The sequence below is a fragment of the Sander lucioperca genome, chromosome 5, assembly GCF_008315115.2.
Source record: "Sander lucioperca isolate FBNREF2018 chromosome 5, SLUC_FBN_1.2, whole genome shotgun sequence".
NCBI classification, from domain to species: domain Eukaryota; kingdom Metazoa; phylum Chordata; class Actinopteri; order Perciformes; family Percidae; genus Sander; species Sander lucioperca.
This window is the reverse complement of record NC_050177.1, coordinates 21,603,082-21,616,884: the sequence shown is the minus strand read 5'-3', so window position 1 is coordinate 21,616,884 and position 13,803 is coordinate 21,603,082. Positions and strand designations below refer to the sequence as shown.

The 13,803-nt window shown below is 40.6% G+C and overlaps 2 protein-coding genes across 13 annotated transcripts in view; one reads left to right on the top strand and one right to left on the bottom strand.

Moving 5' to 3' along the window:
• The window catches only part of nbeab (neurobeachin b), a 252,065-nt gene that overhangs the window by 176,059 nt on the left and 62,203 nt on the right, over positions 1 to 13,803 (top strand). For 11 of the 12 annotated variants that reach the window (XM_036001181.1, XM_031297412.2, XM_036001183.1 and 8 more), the window contains one exon: positions 6,832 to 6,968. In XM_036001181.1, the coding sequence (XP_035857074.1) occupies positions 6,832 to 6,968 (137 nt within the window). Of the gene's footprint in view, positions 1 to 6,831; positions 6,969 to 12,730; positions 12,752 to 13,803 lie in introns of those variants that run through there. The other variant, XM_031297416.2, reaches the window with a different exon arrangement.
• mab21l1 (mab-21-like 1) lies at positions 8,221 to 10,079 on the bottom strand. Its single transcript, XM_031297421.2, has one exon. The coding sequence runs from the start codon at positions 9,653 to 9,655 to the stop codon at positions 8,576 to 8,578; it is 1,080 nt and encodes a 359-aa protein (XP_031153281.1). The 5' UTR covers positions 9,656 to 10,079; the 3' UTR covers positions 8,221 to 8,575.

Below are 13,803 nucleotides of genomic sequence, written 5' to 3'. Positions count from 1 at the left end.
ATGGAGCCTATGGCCCACTGATGAAAGCCCTTACATTTGCAGTATTACGAATTGGATGTATAATGGAACGGCACACAGTCAGTGACGGATTTTCTATCACCCAGCAGTGGTTGGTCCGCCACAGACGGTTGGCAGTAGAGCTGTAATCGGGCCTTAAAAGTTAGGCCCGACAAGGCCTGAGCCCGACAAGTACATTTTGATTGACAGCTTTTTAAAAGCCTGAACCCGTTTACAGCCCGACATTCAAAAGTGCGCACGCACACAGCTCTTTCGCCTTTTGTCAAGAATGAGTCATTTATACATTTTTTAACATCCTTTACTCATGACTAATGGAGGCTATAGGCCACTTGGAAGTTGGAACAAAGAAATAAAATAAGTCCTCCAGAGGCCAGCCTCCGTTTCACCTCCTCAGCATCCATTTGTGCGCTAATCGAAACGTATCACCTGACCGCCCATTTACCACGCAACCCAGAGCACAAGCCCGAGCCCGGCCCCAGCCTGGCCCCAGCTCGGCCCCAGCCCGGCCCGAGCCCGTGTAAAATGATAGAAATTAAGATGGGTTTGGGCAAAGATCTTCAGCTGTAGTTGGCAGAGTTAACGCAACAGACTCGCTCTTCAACACAGCTGTGTGTGAAGCAGTGTACTGTGAACTGACTAATGTCACACAGGCAACACTGTTTGCATCTCTGGAAGTGCGATCCAAAAACACACCTGCATTTACGGCTTGTTGCCATAGATACCGCCAAAGACAAACTGAGATCTTGGAGATTGTAACTTTAGGTACTACAGAGCATTATTATACAATAGAAATTCTGCTGTGCTGTGACTAGTGTATCGATCACTACACTTTAATAACGCCAGAGTAAAGTTGTCACTTATTGTAATCAAAGTGATCTGTGCTAAGAGACCTGATAAAACAACTCGTCTTACATAACCTCTTGATGGTACTGCTAAACACTTTAAACTACTGAGTGAAAATCTTATAAGATCAGATCAGCAATATTTCATTTCTCTGAATCAAAACCCTGCATAATAATAACACAGTTAATCAAACACGCTTATCTCCGTACATCTTTTAACATAATCAATTAACAAATGTGAATGTTCAATCTGAAATTACTAAAACTCTCAAATCTCATGGACAAAATGTGTTTTATTTGAACTGAACCTCAAAGGACCTATAAAACAGCATATAATGTGTATTCTCCATGTTGATGTGAGCACTTGTTAAGGGAGAGCAGACAACAACTTCATTATCCTGCAGTCAGTGAACAATGATGAAGACATGAATTGTCCCTTACCAGCTGAGGATATACAAATACAATATTAAGTCTTTATTCATTTTTGATTGACTTTACCCATGTGATTATTATTAGTTGTTATGTATCCAGCTTTAAAATGCTCATATTCTGCTTTTTGGCTTTTTCCCCTTTCCTTTATTGTGTTATATATCTTTTTTGTTCATGTTATAGGTTTACAAAGTGAAAAATCCCAAAGTCCACCCCAAAGGGACTTACCATCTCCAACAGAAAACACTGTTCACAAACTGCTCCAAACAGCTCTATTGTAGTCCAGCCTTTACTTCAGAGACAAACGTGGTCACTTTGGAACACACGTTATAATGCTCGCCTAGCTGCTAGCGTGGCACGCCCTCATACTCTGCTTCTGACTGGCTAGTAGTCCTTACCTAGCTACTGTCAGGGCATGCCCTCATACTCTGCTTCTGACTGGCTAGTAGTCCTTACCTAGCTACTGTCAGTGCACGCCCTCATGCTCTGCTTCTGACTGGCTAGTAGTCCTCACCTAGATACTGTCAGGGCACGCCCTCATACTCTGCTTCTGACTGGCTAGTAGTCCTTACCTAGCTACTGAGCATGTGCGACTCCCAACAAAGATGGAACAGAAGTGAGAGGTCTCACTCTGTAGCTAAAACAGAGAGCTCAGCACACAGGGTGAAAAGAGGAGCTGCAGCAATGTGCAATACAACATAAATATGGTGTTTTTTGAAAATTAAACCATGTAAACCTATTCTGATATAACCTCTAAATACAATTATGAACCTGAAAATGAGCATAATATGAGCACTTTAATACTTTGTCTGACACAATTCAATCAATAGTGCAGCCTACTGCTAAGGCCATGGTTGGCCAAAGAGCCTGTCATTTAACACACTGTGTGTGTGAGCCAAACTATTAAGCCAACCTTCAGCTGCTTTCCAAGTAACACGCCATGGCTTTAAAAGGTAAGATATCCAGAGTTCACTTGACCTTTGAGGGTAGATCAAGAACGCTGCACTACGTACTCGTCAGCAAAGCCATATCTTCCCTTGACACCCCGTGCAAATAATTAGTGGTTTAAATAAGCAGAGTTTGGTACTGGTTTGATGCCCAAACGATACAGGCGTTTTAGTAGAATATAAAGCAATACTCATTCCCGGCAGCCAATACCAATTCCAAAACCATCTCCCATATTCCAGTGACGAGGGTAATAAAGCAGTGAAGAAGTGATGTTTCTCCTCTAATGGTGCGAGGTCTGGGCCATGGTTGACAGTTGTTGTCACTGGATGTGGTTTTATTTTTGGATTATTGGCTACTTCAGATGACGTAAATAAACATTCACTGATCCAACGCTGTACGTATATACATTCTTAGCTCTTAGGCTGACATGTTGTGTTTTAAAACTTTAATTTTAATGATGGCTAATGTTGAGAGTTCCCTATTTTCAGTGAATTTACTGTTACTAGCTGGATTGTCCTAAAATACAAAATAATAAAATGAACAGGAAAATTGGACAGTATTCTCGTTTTAGTATCCTAATGTTACGGATTTTGTTACTAGGTTCCGCAAGTTAAATTATTCACAGTGTGCAAAGCAATGTGGTGCTTTAAAGTGTGTTTGAACTGAAGTGTCACAGATTTGATTGCATTATCCCTCCAAGTGGCATTTTTTATTTGAACAAAATGTCTTTATTAAACCAGTAGGAACAGTGCTGCCATTGAAACACATGTTATCTGTAACAAATAGGGATGCATGTATGTAATTGATTCATTCCAGGTACAAAATGTGATAGAAGAAATGTGCCCTGAGGCTCTAGATTCCCAGACACACAGCCCTGTGTACATTACCTAGTTATCACGGCTTAGTATATGAGGCTCAGGCTGAACCAGGGCACTGCTGAGCAGTGAAATCCCCTCTCTAAGATCCAACAGATGAATCTCTGAGGAGGAGGAGGCTAACCCCTCCTCTTTGTCCCAGGGCCAGCAGGCAGCCAAACACTCCATGTCTGTCAGATGAACCCTGTACCGCCCAATCAAAAGAGCAAGGCTAGGGCTAAAACACAAGCAGAGTGTATTCTCCTGAGAGACCAATAAGGACCTTGTACAAAACAGAAATGCTGACGTTGAATATTTGCGATACATTTATGATGTGTGAGCTTGTTTGAAATGATGAACCAAACTTGAATGTGGACGCTTTGAGGAATAAGTGCTGGGATTTAAGAATATTATTTGTGTGTGCATGAATCAAAGTTGAGTTCATGTTTTTTACCAGTAGGGGAGCTCCCTTCGACTGTAACATTTGGGTAATGTTTCTACCAGGATGCTCTGTCTGTGTTTGGCCTGTATCTAATCTCAGGCATGAACAGCCTTAATGAGAGATCTGGGACTAGATCCTTGTCAACAACAGTGCTCCTCCTGCCAGCCTTTGGGTCAGTGCCTGCTGCTGCTGCTGCTGCTGCTGCTGCTGCCAAAGAGGCGGCGCCTGCACACAAGGGCCAAGGCAGTCGTGGTTACTGAACCTATGATTAGTTTTTCTCCCCCACAAACATTGGGAATGCTGTCAGTGCTTGCACTGGCATTACATGAGCCTTTCTGTATGGACATATTGTATCCAAAATCAGGTAAAATAAAAACTTAAGATGAGCATGTGAGAGGAAAGAAGAGTGTGAGCCTCACAAGGCATTTCTCATGTCAAGCAAGTCAAGTCAAGCAAGTCTGTAGATTTGACTGTTCTGCTGGCATACCAGAACCATGTTAGTGTGGTTTAGCAGCCACAACCATTTTGCTCTGCCTTAATTTAGCCTTTCTGTATCCATTTTAGTCCCCATTCACAACACCGATTCCTTAAGTGGTGACATGTTTAGAAAAGGGTAAAAATCTCACACAACATTTCTGAATGTGTAATTTCAGAAACAAATGTGAGGAAGGGTGTTGTGGCCACTTTCCCCCCAAGTTTCTTGTTTGCAAAACCTGGAATTTCAAAATTGAAAATGTCCATGTAAAAGCCATTTAGTGAAATCCTTGAAAATTTTGGGAAAGTCATAGGATTTTGTTGTTTATTGAAATTAACTGTTACAGTAATCTTCAGTGGATAACCTTATTTTATTTATATTATTTCCAGTAGCTGTTGACGTAACGTATCTCGAATATGCGTCGATGTGTGACAGTGTTTTGTAAGCGTTTCAGATTAACATTTTATATTTCATGGCTCTCAGATCGGTCATTGGGGAAATCATGGAAATATTTTAATAATGTCCATGAAAATGTGTGGGAACCCTGTAATTTAAATATCTACAAGTTCTTTCTTAATTCAAACAGAACATGGGTGACATCAAAAAGAAAATACAAACCCTGGAAATGTGTATTACTTATATTAAATAATAATAAACTAAAACATAATATAAAATTGCTGTATGCTGCAGCCATAATAAGTAGTCCGTAGAGCAGAATTTCTCCAGGCTTTTACATGTAAATGTTATATATATGTTATTAAGATAAATGCTCTGAAATCAGTGGGAAGAAATTGCTTCAGTGACCCAAATCAACAACAAGGCACTGTGATACCCAGCATACATAATGGCTGCAGCTATGCACGTATATGTGTGTGTGTGTGTGTGTGTGTGTGTGTGTGTGTGTGTGTGTGTGTATCTGCTATATGTCAACATGCACATGCTTGCAGGTGAGTGATAGTGTTCAGATGTTTAAGTAACCCACTTCTCTCATTATGGAAAAATATAAACTGCAGTCCAGCGGGTGGACTGTGGGTAATAATATACCCATCTTCTCAGCAGTTCTCCCAAACTCCCACCACACCTTTTCATCACTTCATTAAATTGGCCTGTCATTTGACAAATATTTGCATTTTCATTAAAAGAAAGACCCAAGAGCGCGGTATTCCAAGCTTTGTCCTATATACACCACTCATCCAGTGTAACTTGCCCTTAATTTCATTATTCTCGTGTAAACATTTTAATGCCTATAGCCTAATTATGGAAGGATCCCTGAGGGGATTACTGCCTAATCCTCTTCCTCCCCATGAGCAATGGATGCTGTGGCTTAATGCTGCAGGCTCTTTCTCTCTGTGTAGCTCTTTTAGGGCCAGCCCTAAATGTGTTATTTTTAGTAAGAGGTGAATAGGCTTTGTAATTTAGGGCCTGGAGTGAACATAAAGACAATCTCCTCAGTAGGCAGAAATAATAATAATAGTTGCCTATTAATAATGATTTTACTTGTTAATGGCTTGCAATTGAAAATGTTAACGTTTTCATTTTCTCTTCTTTGATAAATAGACTACACTAAACGGTATCTGAAATGCAGTAAAACGGGTTAGTGCAAGTATTTGCTCTTGATGTGCAGCCTGTAAGCAGCGTGTAGCGCCAGCGCTGATAGCATCAGCAGATAGGAGCACCGTAAACGGACCCGAGCAACGCTGAGGAGAAGCAGCAGCAGCTCCGGAGAGGGCGGGTTGACTGGGCAGCCTGCAAGAGCGATGAAGGGGCGCTCTGGGAGTTGAGACCGAAATCCACTTGTATTCTCTACACTATCGGCCATATAATTGGCTGAGGAACGCAAGATTAAGATTGATGAGACATTAAAGTGGCTCCTTGGAGTTTAAGGGATCGATATATATCCCGATTTCGAGAGCTTTCGTTTGGGAGCAGACAAATCACTGTAACGGTGCTCTACAGCGACACTGATCTGAGAACATGGAGGATGAAGGGGGGGGGGGGGGGGGCAGACTGGAATAAAGATATGATCACTATCAGCTGGCAGGGTCGCAGACCCACCTTAACAATTCTGGATAATTATTTGGGACTTGGGAACAAGCTTGTAGTTGCATTGTTTTCCTACATGTCTTCATCTTTATATGAATACTGGAGAATAAAAGAGCAGCTTTTTCCCCCTGAATCAAATTATAGGCTGCTCCTTTTAAAGCAACCCTGGATATCAACCATGTAAATTCACATGTCAGACCTGCACTGCAAATACGGTTATGATATTAGACCATGTGAGGGAAATAAGGATTCGTTTCATTGTATTTTATTAAAACCTTTTTTTTTTGTATTAATAGTGGTGGTTGTTTGCGTTTAGATCTGATTCGATCACAAAGCCTTTTTTTGTTATTAGTGCATTACTGTTTAACAAACACAGATTATAGCTTACTATATTTATAGGCCAATAAACTATAAATCCACTGTATTATGCGCTTAAGTGGACATGTGCAATGCAAATACAAAAAGGCGTCCAAACGTCCTTTGTCACGATGAATAATAAAGGCTAAAATAGAAATTAAGACTTTAACGGAGTTGTCATAATGCGTAATATTTGACTGAACTATAATTGCATTTGATAATTCCCTAATGTTTATAATGGCATGGTGTAGCCATGTGTGATGCAAACAGGCCGCTGGTATATGATGTTATCCCATGGAATCGCGTTGATCAGATTTACAGAATGAACCTCAGCCTCGCTTTATGTAACATAAATAATATGTTTGTATTTTTGCGTGTTACTGATTGATCCTGTGGGGCCCCCCCCCCCCACCAACTCTGCAGGTCCAGTGGTCCTGAGCAGCCCGGCCCAGCTGGTGGCCCCCGTGCTGGTGGCCCGGGGGACTCTGTCCATCACCACCACTGAGATCTACTTCGAGGTGGACGAGGATGACCCAGCCTTCAGAAGGGTCGAGCCAAAGGTAAGGAACCTGCAAGCAGCCCCGGTTTAAAGCGGCTTCCGACATGTCGCACACTTAGTTGGTTTTATTTTTCACTCTAACTGGCCGACAGGTACTAAACATTTACAGTGTATTTTTAATAGGCCTACACAATTGTTGGTGTAGAATGTAAAAGCGCGGGTTTGCAATTGTGAGGTGCGCTGTGGCTCTGTCTGGCTTTTTTGTATTATTTAATGAGGTTTTGTGCCCAGAATTTGGTCGTAAATCCCGGTTGGTTTCTATGTTGTGTGATTCAGTTTGCAGCATCATGTATGCATTTTATTTGGACACATAGCCTATGTGATGAGCAATGAGGCCTACTCGTTATGCATGTTCAACCAGCAAACTGTGTTGACAGTTTATCAAAGTTTCGCCCGCAACCTACTATATGAAAAAATGATTACACGCGAATGTTTTGCACAGTTGGGTTGTGATTTAAGAAAAAAAAAAAAAAGAGAGCAAACTGTTCGGCAGGGTTGCAGATTGTTTAAAATGTATGTTGTGTATGGTAATTATTCCTTCCTATTTCCATATTTTCTTATTTAAGGTGTCACACTTAATAAAACACCTACAAGATCCAGAGACCCCGGAACTAAAGATGCCATTATATTATTATTATTATTATTATTATTATTATTATTATTATTATTATCATTAGGCCTACTGTCAAAAACACATTTAAGAAAACCATAATGGGACACAAATATAAAACAGCTCGTTTTATTAGCTCTTTAAATTAGATCAAAGACAGAAATAAAAAAAATCAGATCACAGATGTTATAATCCAGTGTATTTCAAGTGCATTTTTTTCAATTAAACTGTAATATATATATATATATACTATATATATGTTATCATTTTCATTTTTTTTAATCATGTAGGCCTAAAGCATGGTAGAGATAAACAACAACCAAAACATGTTTGAGTACTTTAAATAATAATTCAAGTAAATTGATGGAATGTTTTCAATGTAGCAAACGTCGTATACGCCTATCAAAATGTAAACTTTCAAAAAATTAGACAATGTCCACTGAAACAGATGAATCAGACTACCACCGATGCAAGTATAAATTAATAACGTTTCTATAAAGAAAAAGTTCAGAAGTAGATTTAAACAGGTGGATCCTATTTACGTGTCACAGAACAACATTCACAATTCCAGACCACTCGAATCACAATCTATGAATGTATTTACAGTATAAAATGTACAGATGGGTTTAGTTTGTTCTCCAAAGTTTGTCACGGGGGCTTTATTTTAAAGCATTTAAGGAAATGTAGGATTTAGGCAACCGTGTGGCACGGAGAGGAAGCCTCCTGGATTAATGGGAGCCAATCATTTCAACTGTCTCCTAAACATTAACACCGCCGAAAGGTGCACGGGGATAGTGGCAAACTAAACTGTCATAAAAATAATGTTGAAACAGGCTCGGCCGAAATATTTTCAACAACAGAGGACAGTCACATTTCACGAGACTTTGCAAATTGATTGGCAATTTTTTTTCCTGTCCGTTTATGAGCTCCTTAGGCTTCTATGCCATCATATTTTTTTTTTAAGACGAGGTGAACTAACATATTTATTTATTTTTACCTCAGAGTTTCTCCAAGCTTTTGGGGTTGGTCAGTATTTCTCTTGCCAGTCGCCAAGTCTGTTTGGCTGCATTCTCTAGAGCAGAGTGAGGTTTTCCTTGAAACAGGTCTAAATTAGGCAGGAAATAATGCGGGCACCTTCTGCACTGCAAACATGAAATCAGCTGCAATAGTATCCCGTTCAGGCGGTCGCCGAGGCAGTTCTCATCCCAGTCCGACTCCCTGGGATGCTTCTCACACTCGTAGGAAACCAAAGTTTTCATGTGGTAGTTGTTGAGGGGTTGTCCGGGCAGTTCCAGGTGACGGTCGCGCAACGCTTTGAGGACCGACAAGCATTTCTTCCTGCATCCGCCCAGGATGAGACGGTTCTCGGCCTCGGCGAACTGCAAGACCCAGGCGTCGCTCTCCGCGGAGCTCTGCTTGCCGTTCAAGGAGTAGCACTCTTTGGATAAAAGATTGAAACCTTCCGCTTTGACTTCTGCCACTCGGTTAGGTCCCGGCCAGGGGATGTGAGGGAGAGGCCAGTGCGCGGCGCTTCGTGGCCAGATCCCAGTGCATTTGAAAGCCGGCGTGATTTGCACCACATATCTGTCTCTAATGCGCAGCTTCACCTCACTCGTGTCAGCGACCATTTTGACAACATCTCTGTAGCTGCATTTATCCACTGCCTGCGCCACCAGGGTCTGGAATCTCGAGCGGATCTTGCGCGCCGAGAGGTACCCGGAGGCTGTGATGAATTCAACCCAGAGAGACATGCTTCTCTTGCGGCCGTCGCTGAGCTTGAGCACGGCGCAGCCCGGGAGAGATCCGTCGTCCACAAAGTTGAACACTCCCATCTGATTGAGATAGAGCACGACCTCAAACTCGGTGGGCGAGATGACCTCCAGTCCCTCGAAACGGTTATCCATCTCGCTGAGAGAGCTGATGAAGCGGGGCTCCTGCACCTCGACCTCCTTCAGGACATCCGACACCACCTTGCACACCTCCCGGATGGTCTTGGAGATGGCTGCCTTTCGAGACTGACATTTCTCGTTGTAGTATTTGTTGAGGTGGTACACCAACTTTGCCTGGGCGGCTATCATATTAGGGCAGAGATCCGGGTTGTACACCGGAGTCTCGCAGTAAGCCGAGGGATCCAACGCGGCTGTTTGTACGGGAGCCAATTTTAGAGAAGAAAGAAAGCTATTTAAAAAGAAAAAAAATGTCTTATAATTTATAAGACACCTATTCAAAGCGGCGCTCGGTGCACATATGCGTTATAATCATATCATAACATTCACTGCTGTTGTAGCGTAAACTGCATTGAAGTGCACGGAGCAAGTCCTCGAAATGATCAGAATGGCCTGCTGCTTAAAAGTCCATTTCAACCTTGTGATGTTCGAAGAAAAACAGCCTTTTGGTTTTTCTCTGAACACTGTGCCAGTTTAGGAGTCCGCGTAATTGCGCAGAGTGGAGTGTGCCCTCCTGACGCAGGCGCCCGGTGTTGCTGTGTTTTACAACAGGAGACACACACACACTCTTTATTATAAGGGAGGAGTTGGATCCAAGATGTCCAATCGCTGTCCGATGCGTCACCGCTTCCCAGTTTATCGAAAACAAATTCATCCCCGGGTGTTATATACAAGTAGAAAGTACAGGTAGTAGTAGTATATCGAGGAGCGGTAGTACACCTACGCATTTGAAGAGAAGGAAAAAAAAAAAGAGCAATTTCACTGCGTTACGTTTCTTTTTCTTGGACTCTATCTGCTGCTGTTGTAGTCCGCTATATTCAGTCATATATGAAACAGTAGGTGGATTTAGAGTTGTTAAAGTATTTATGTTTTCGGATAATAAAACTCTGAAATTTGCCGTATTTAAATACTGTCTTTTTCTCCAGTGGACCGGATCTAATTTCTTCATACGGCGCATCAGATTAATTTACATTAGAATTGAGTAATTTAGTGAGGTTTTTTTTAAAACAAAAATATAATTGTAATTTATAAATTAGGTTTGGCCTATTTGTGCTTTTTGAAGCCATATATTAATAAAATCATGAGGAAGTTTATTAATTAGAGCTCTCAGGATTAGTTCAATTCGTTGGTGAGGTAGCGCGCTTATTTCTGAAAGATGAAAAAGTGACCGCGCTATTTATATTTAGCATTTTGATTATATTTGACATATTCGTTATCGTGGATGTGACGCATAAGAGAGTTTATACCTGGAGTTCACATCAGGAGCTTGTGTTACCATGCAGATTGTTTTGCTCTTTTCCTGCGCGGCAGCTCCTATAATGTGTTGTGCACACCCAGTATTTTACAGTCATCGAATTAATGCATAATGTAAGAATAAAAAAATAGAAGTTGTAATCCTGATGTACTTTTCTTTCTTACGTTGCTCAAAAATGAAATGCACACTGACCTATATACTAAACTATCTGTTTGATGTGGGTTCATCTCCTAAAAGAAAAAGAAAAAATGTGTAAAAAAAGTGAATTGTTTTCTAATTGTTAGATCATATTGAAAATGCTTGTATTATTGAATTCATGTTTTTGTTTTCATAAATGTCAGCAATCTAAATTCATTATTAAATTTGAATAAATAATATAGAATTCTACAAGCTGTTTCTTATCATTTCTTTTTTCTTGAACAAGATAAAGATAGCAGCAACAAAACAACAATAGCATGAGAAAGTATTTTGTATTTAAAAAAAAAAAAAGCTACATAAAAAGCATTAATTGCTAATAATTATAACAATTAAGATTGGCATGGCTGACCGTTTAATGTAAAGTCCCAGTGTGTCGTTGTTAGGTACAGCGTGGTCTGATACAGACAGTGCTTCACAATAAAGAGATCTTGCATCTACACTAAACCCTCTGTGGCTCTCATCATTGCACTGGCACTCCGTCTCACAAGGTACAGTGCATGCTTTGAAGAGGACTTCAAAAAGATAATGCTGCACGGATCAGATAAAGAACACAAAGGCATTTACACTCATCTCTGCTCTAGTCAGAACTGCATACGACCAGACATTACGAGGGCAAACCGGCGCTCGTCAGCTCTGAATGGATGCGGCTGAGCGGGAGGCGGAGTGTGCGGGATGGACCCTGATAGATAGGTGACTCCCATTATCATCACATCCTGTCACGGACACACTGCCAGTGATAATTCCATTGTTACCAGGCAGAAGTTACAGATATGGAGTAGCATCTTTTTTTTTTTTTTTTTTTTTTGTTACTCTAATTATGGGACATGATAGAGGTATATATATATAAAGGTTCATTCTGAGAATAAATAATACGATTATATTCTGGTTATCACATTTAGGTCTAAATAAATTTCCCATCCAAAAATATATCTTCTCATTGACATATTTCTGGAGGATATGGAGGACATTATAGAAGGTTTTCATGTGGTGAGAGGTAGCTAAAAGCCTCTTGCCCTCTCAGGCTTTGATAGTCTTTTCTCTCACTCTCTCCCACTGTCTGTGGCCCAGCAGGTACTTGGCTTTTATTGAAACCAGACTAGTTTCACTTTCCAGGCTATCTTGCTCCAAGTCAGATACCTCAGAATCCAGTTGCACCTCTTGAGTTTGTGCTCCGGCCTTTGGCCGTCCATATGCGTGATAGAAGAGGGGGGTGGGGTGGGGGGGGGGGTTTTCATTGAGATTATCACCTTTTAATCTAAAGCATGTGGCTGCACAGATCTCACTGTAACTCAACCTGCTCTGCAGTCCCAAGACTCGAGCAGTTGTCAGGTCTAGCCTAACAATCAAATCTTCTTATCCATATCTTTACCATTACAACATTGCAAGCTTTGTTGGCGATCACGCTAGGCTACTGGAGGCCCTCCAGTGTGATATATGGGGCTATGATTCCAGTACAGGCCTATTTCTGACCCAGCAAAATGCATGCACGATTGTGTAAATCAATACAATGCCTTCTACTTCCCCTAATTTTGCACGAGCATGTGACCCTGTTTTGAAGGCCTCTTTGTTTCCAGAGCATGCCTCTACACTTATTCATTTTTTCTCCTCCATTTTTCTTTTTCCTTTCTTCTAGCAAGACTGATCGTCCTGTTAACATGGCCGGGCATAAGGTCAATGGTGCTTGTCTGATGGCTGAAATTTCCCTTTGATGACACCACTCATGCTTTGAGTGACTTGAAATGATATTCTACTGATTGTAGCCAAAGTCATTAAATGTATGTTGCTTTATTTTATAGTTCATCCTCCAGTCTTTATGCAGTATTTATACACATGAATTAGTAATATAGATTTAACTAACACGTATGTGTTCATATACAAATAATCAGAGTCAAATTATTTTTATTGTATGTACAAAACAGTATGTAACCTCAAGCATTTAATGAAAAATAATAATATTTTGCTCAGGGGGGGGGGGGGGGGGGATGAAAAACCTTTTTTCTACAAACATGAATGTTTATTGGCTATTTTGACCAACACAATCCTGTTTGGCTCTGGCTTTAACTTTACATATTCGAAACAAAATGTTTTACAATAACATTTATGCATGCTAAGTTTCAATTTCCTGTATTATCTAATGACTATAAACTAAATAGTCAATGGCGGTTATATAAGTATAGCATTTAGCTGATTTTAAGCTGGATCAAGACCTTTATGACCAGCAATCCTCTGACTGGTATCATATCATAATTATGGATGACGTTTTATTTTATTTTAATAATCCTATTACACGAGAACAAATGAGGTCTGCCATATGCTTTTTCATTACATTTGTGGGGTCATATAGTTTTGAAAAAGAGACTCTCAAGCCATGTCCCATACAAAAGGGAGTTTACCAGCTAGCTGCCTACTAATTTATGTTTCAATTTTGTTTTAATTTAGCAGATTAGTCAAAGTGGACTTAATAGGATGACATATTTCTATATAAATTAAGATTAAAAGCAGTGACACTTCAGAGAAGTGACATCGATACCAGCTGTCAAACTGGGAGAAATAATATACTTTAATCTCATGGGAGAGCCACTCACTTTGACACATTTCCTATAATTTTATTTGTCACAAAATGAAATTGTCATTGGGATTTTTAATAACGGAACGTTATTATTCCAAGCAATATGGTGTCTCTGTAGGAGGCCAGTTAATTTTTGGGCCCGGAGCCTCACTGAAGACCCCCTTTGGATTGTGTCCCTTCATTTGTTTTATTCTCCGCTGTTTATTAGCAGCCTCCTTCGGTGAAGTCAGGAAGCTGGACCACATAGCCAGAGGCTCT

Coding starts and splice junctions, on each gene's coding strand:
- mab21l1 (XM_031297421.2), bottom strand. CDS start 9,655: ATGATAGCCGCCCAGGCAAAGTTGGTGTACCACCTCAACAAATACTAC.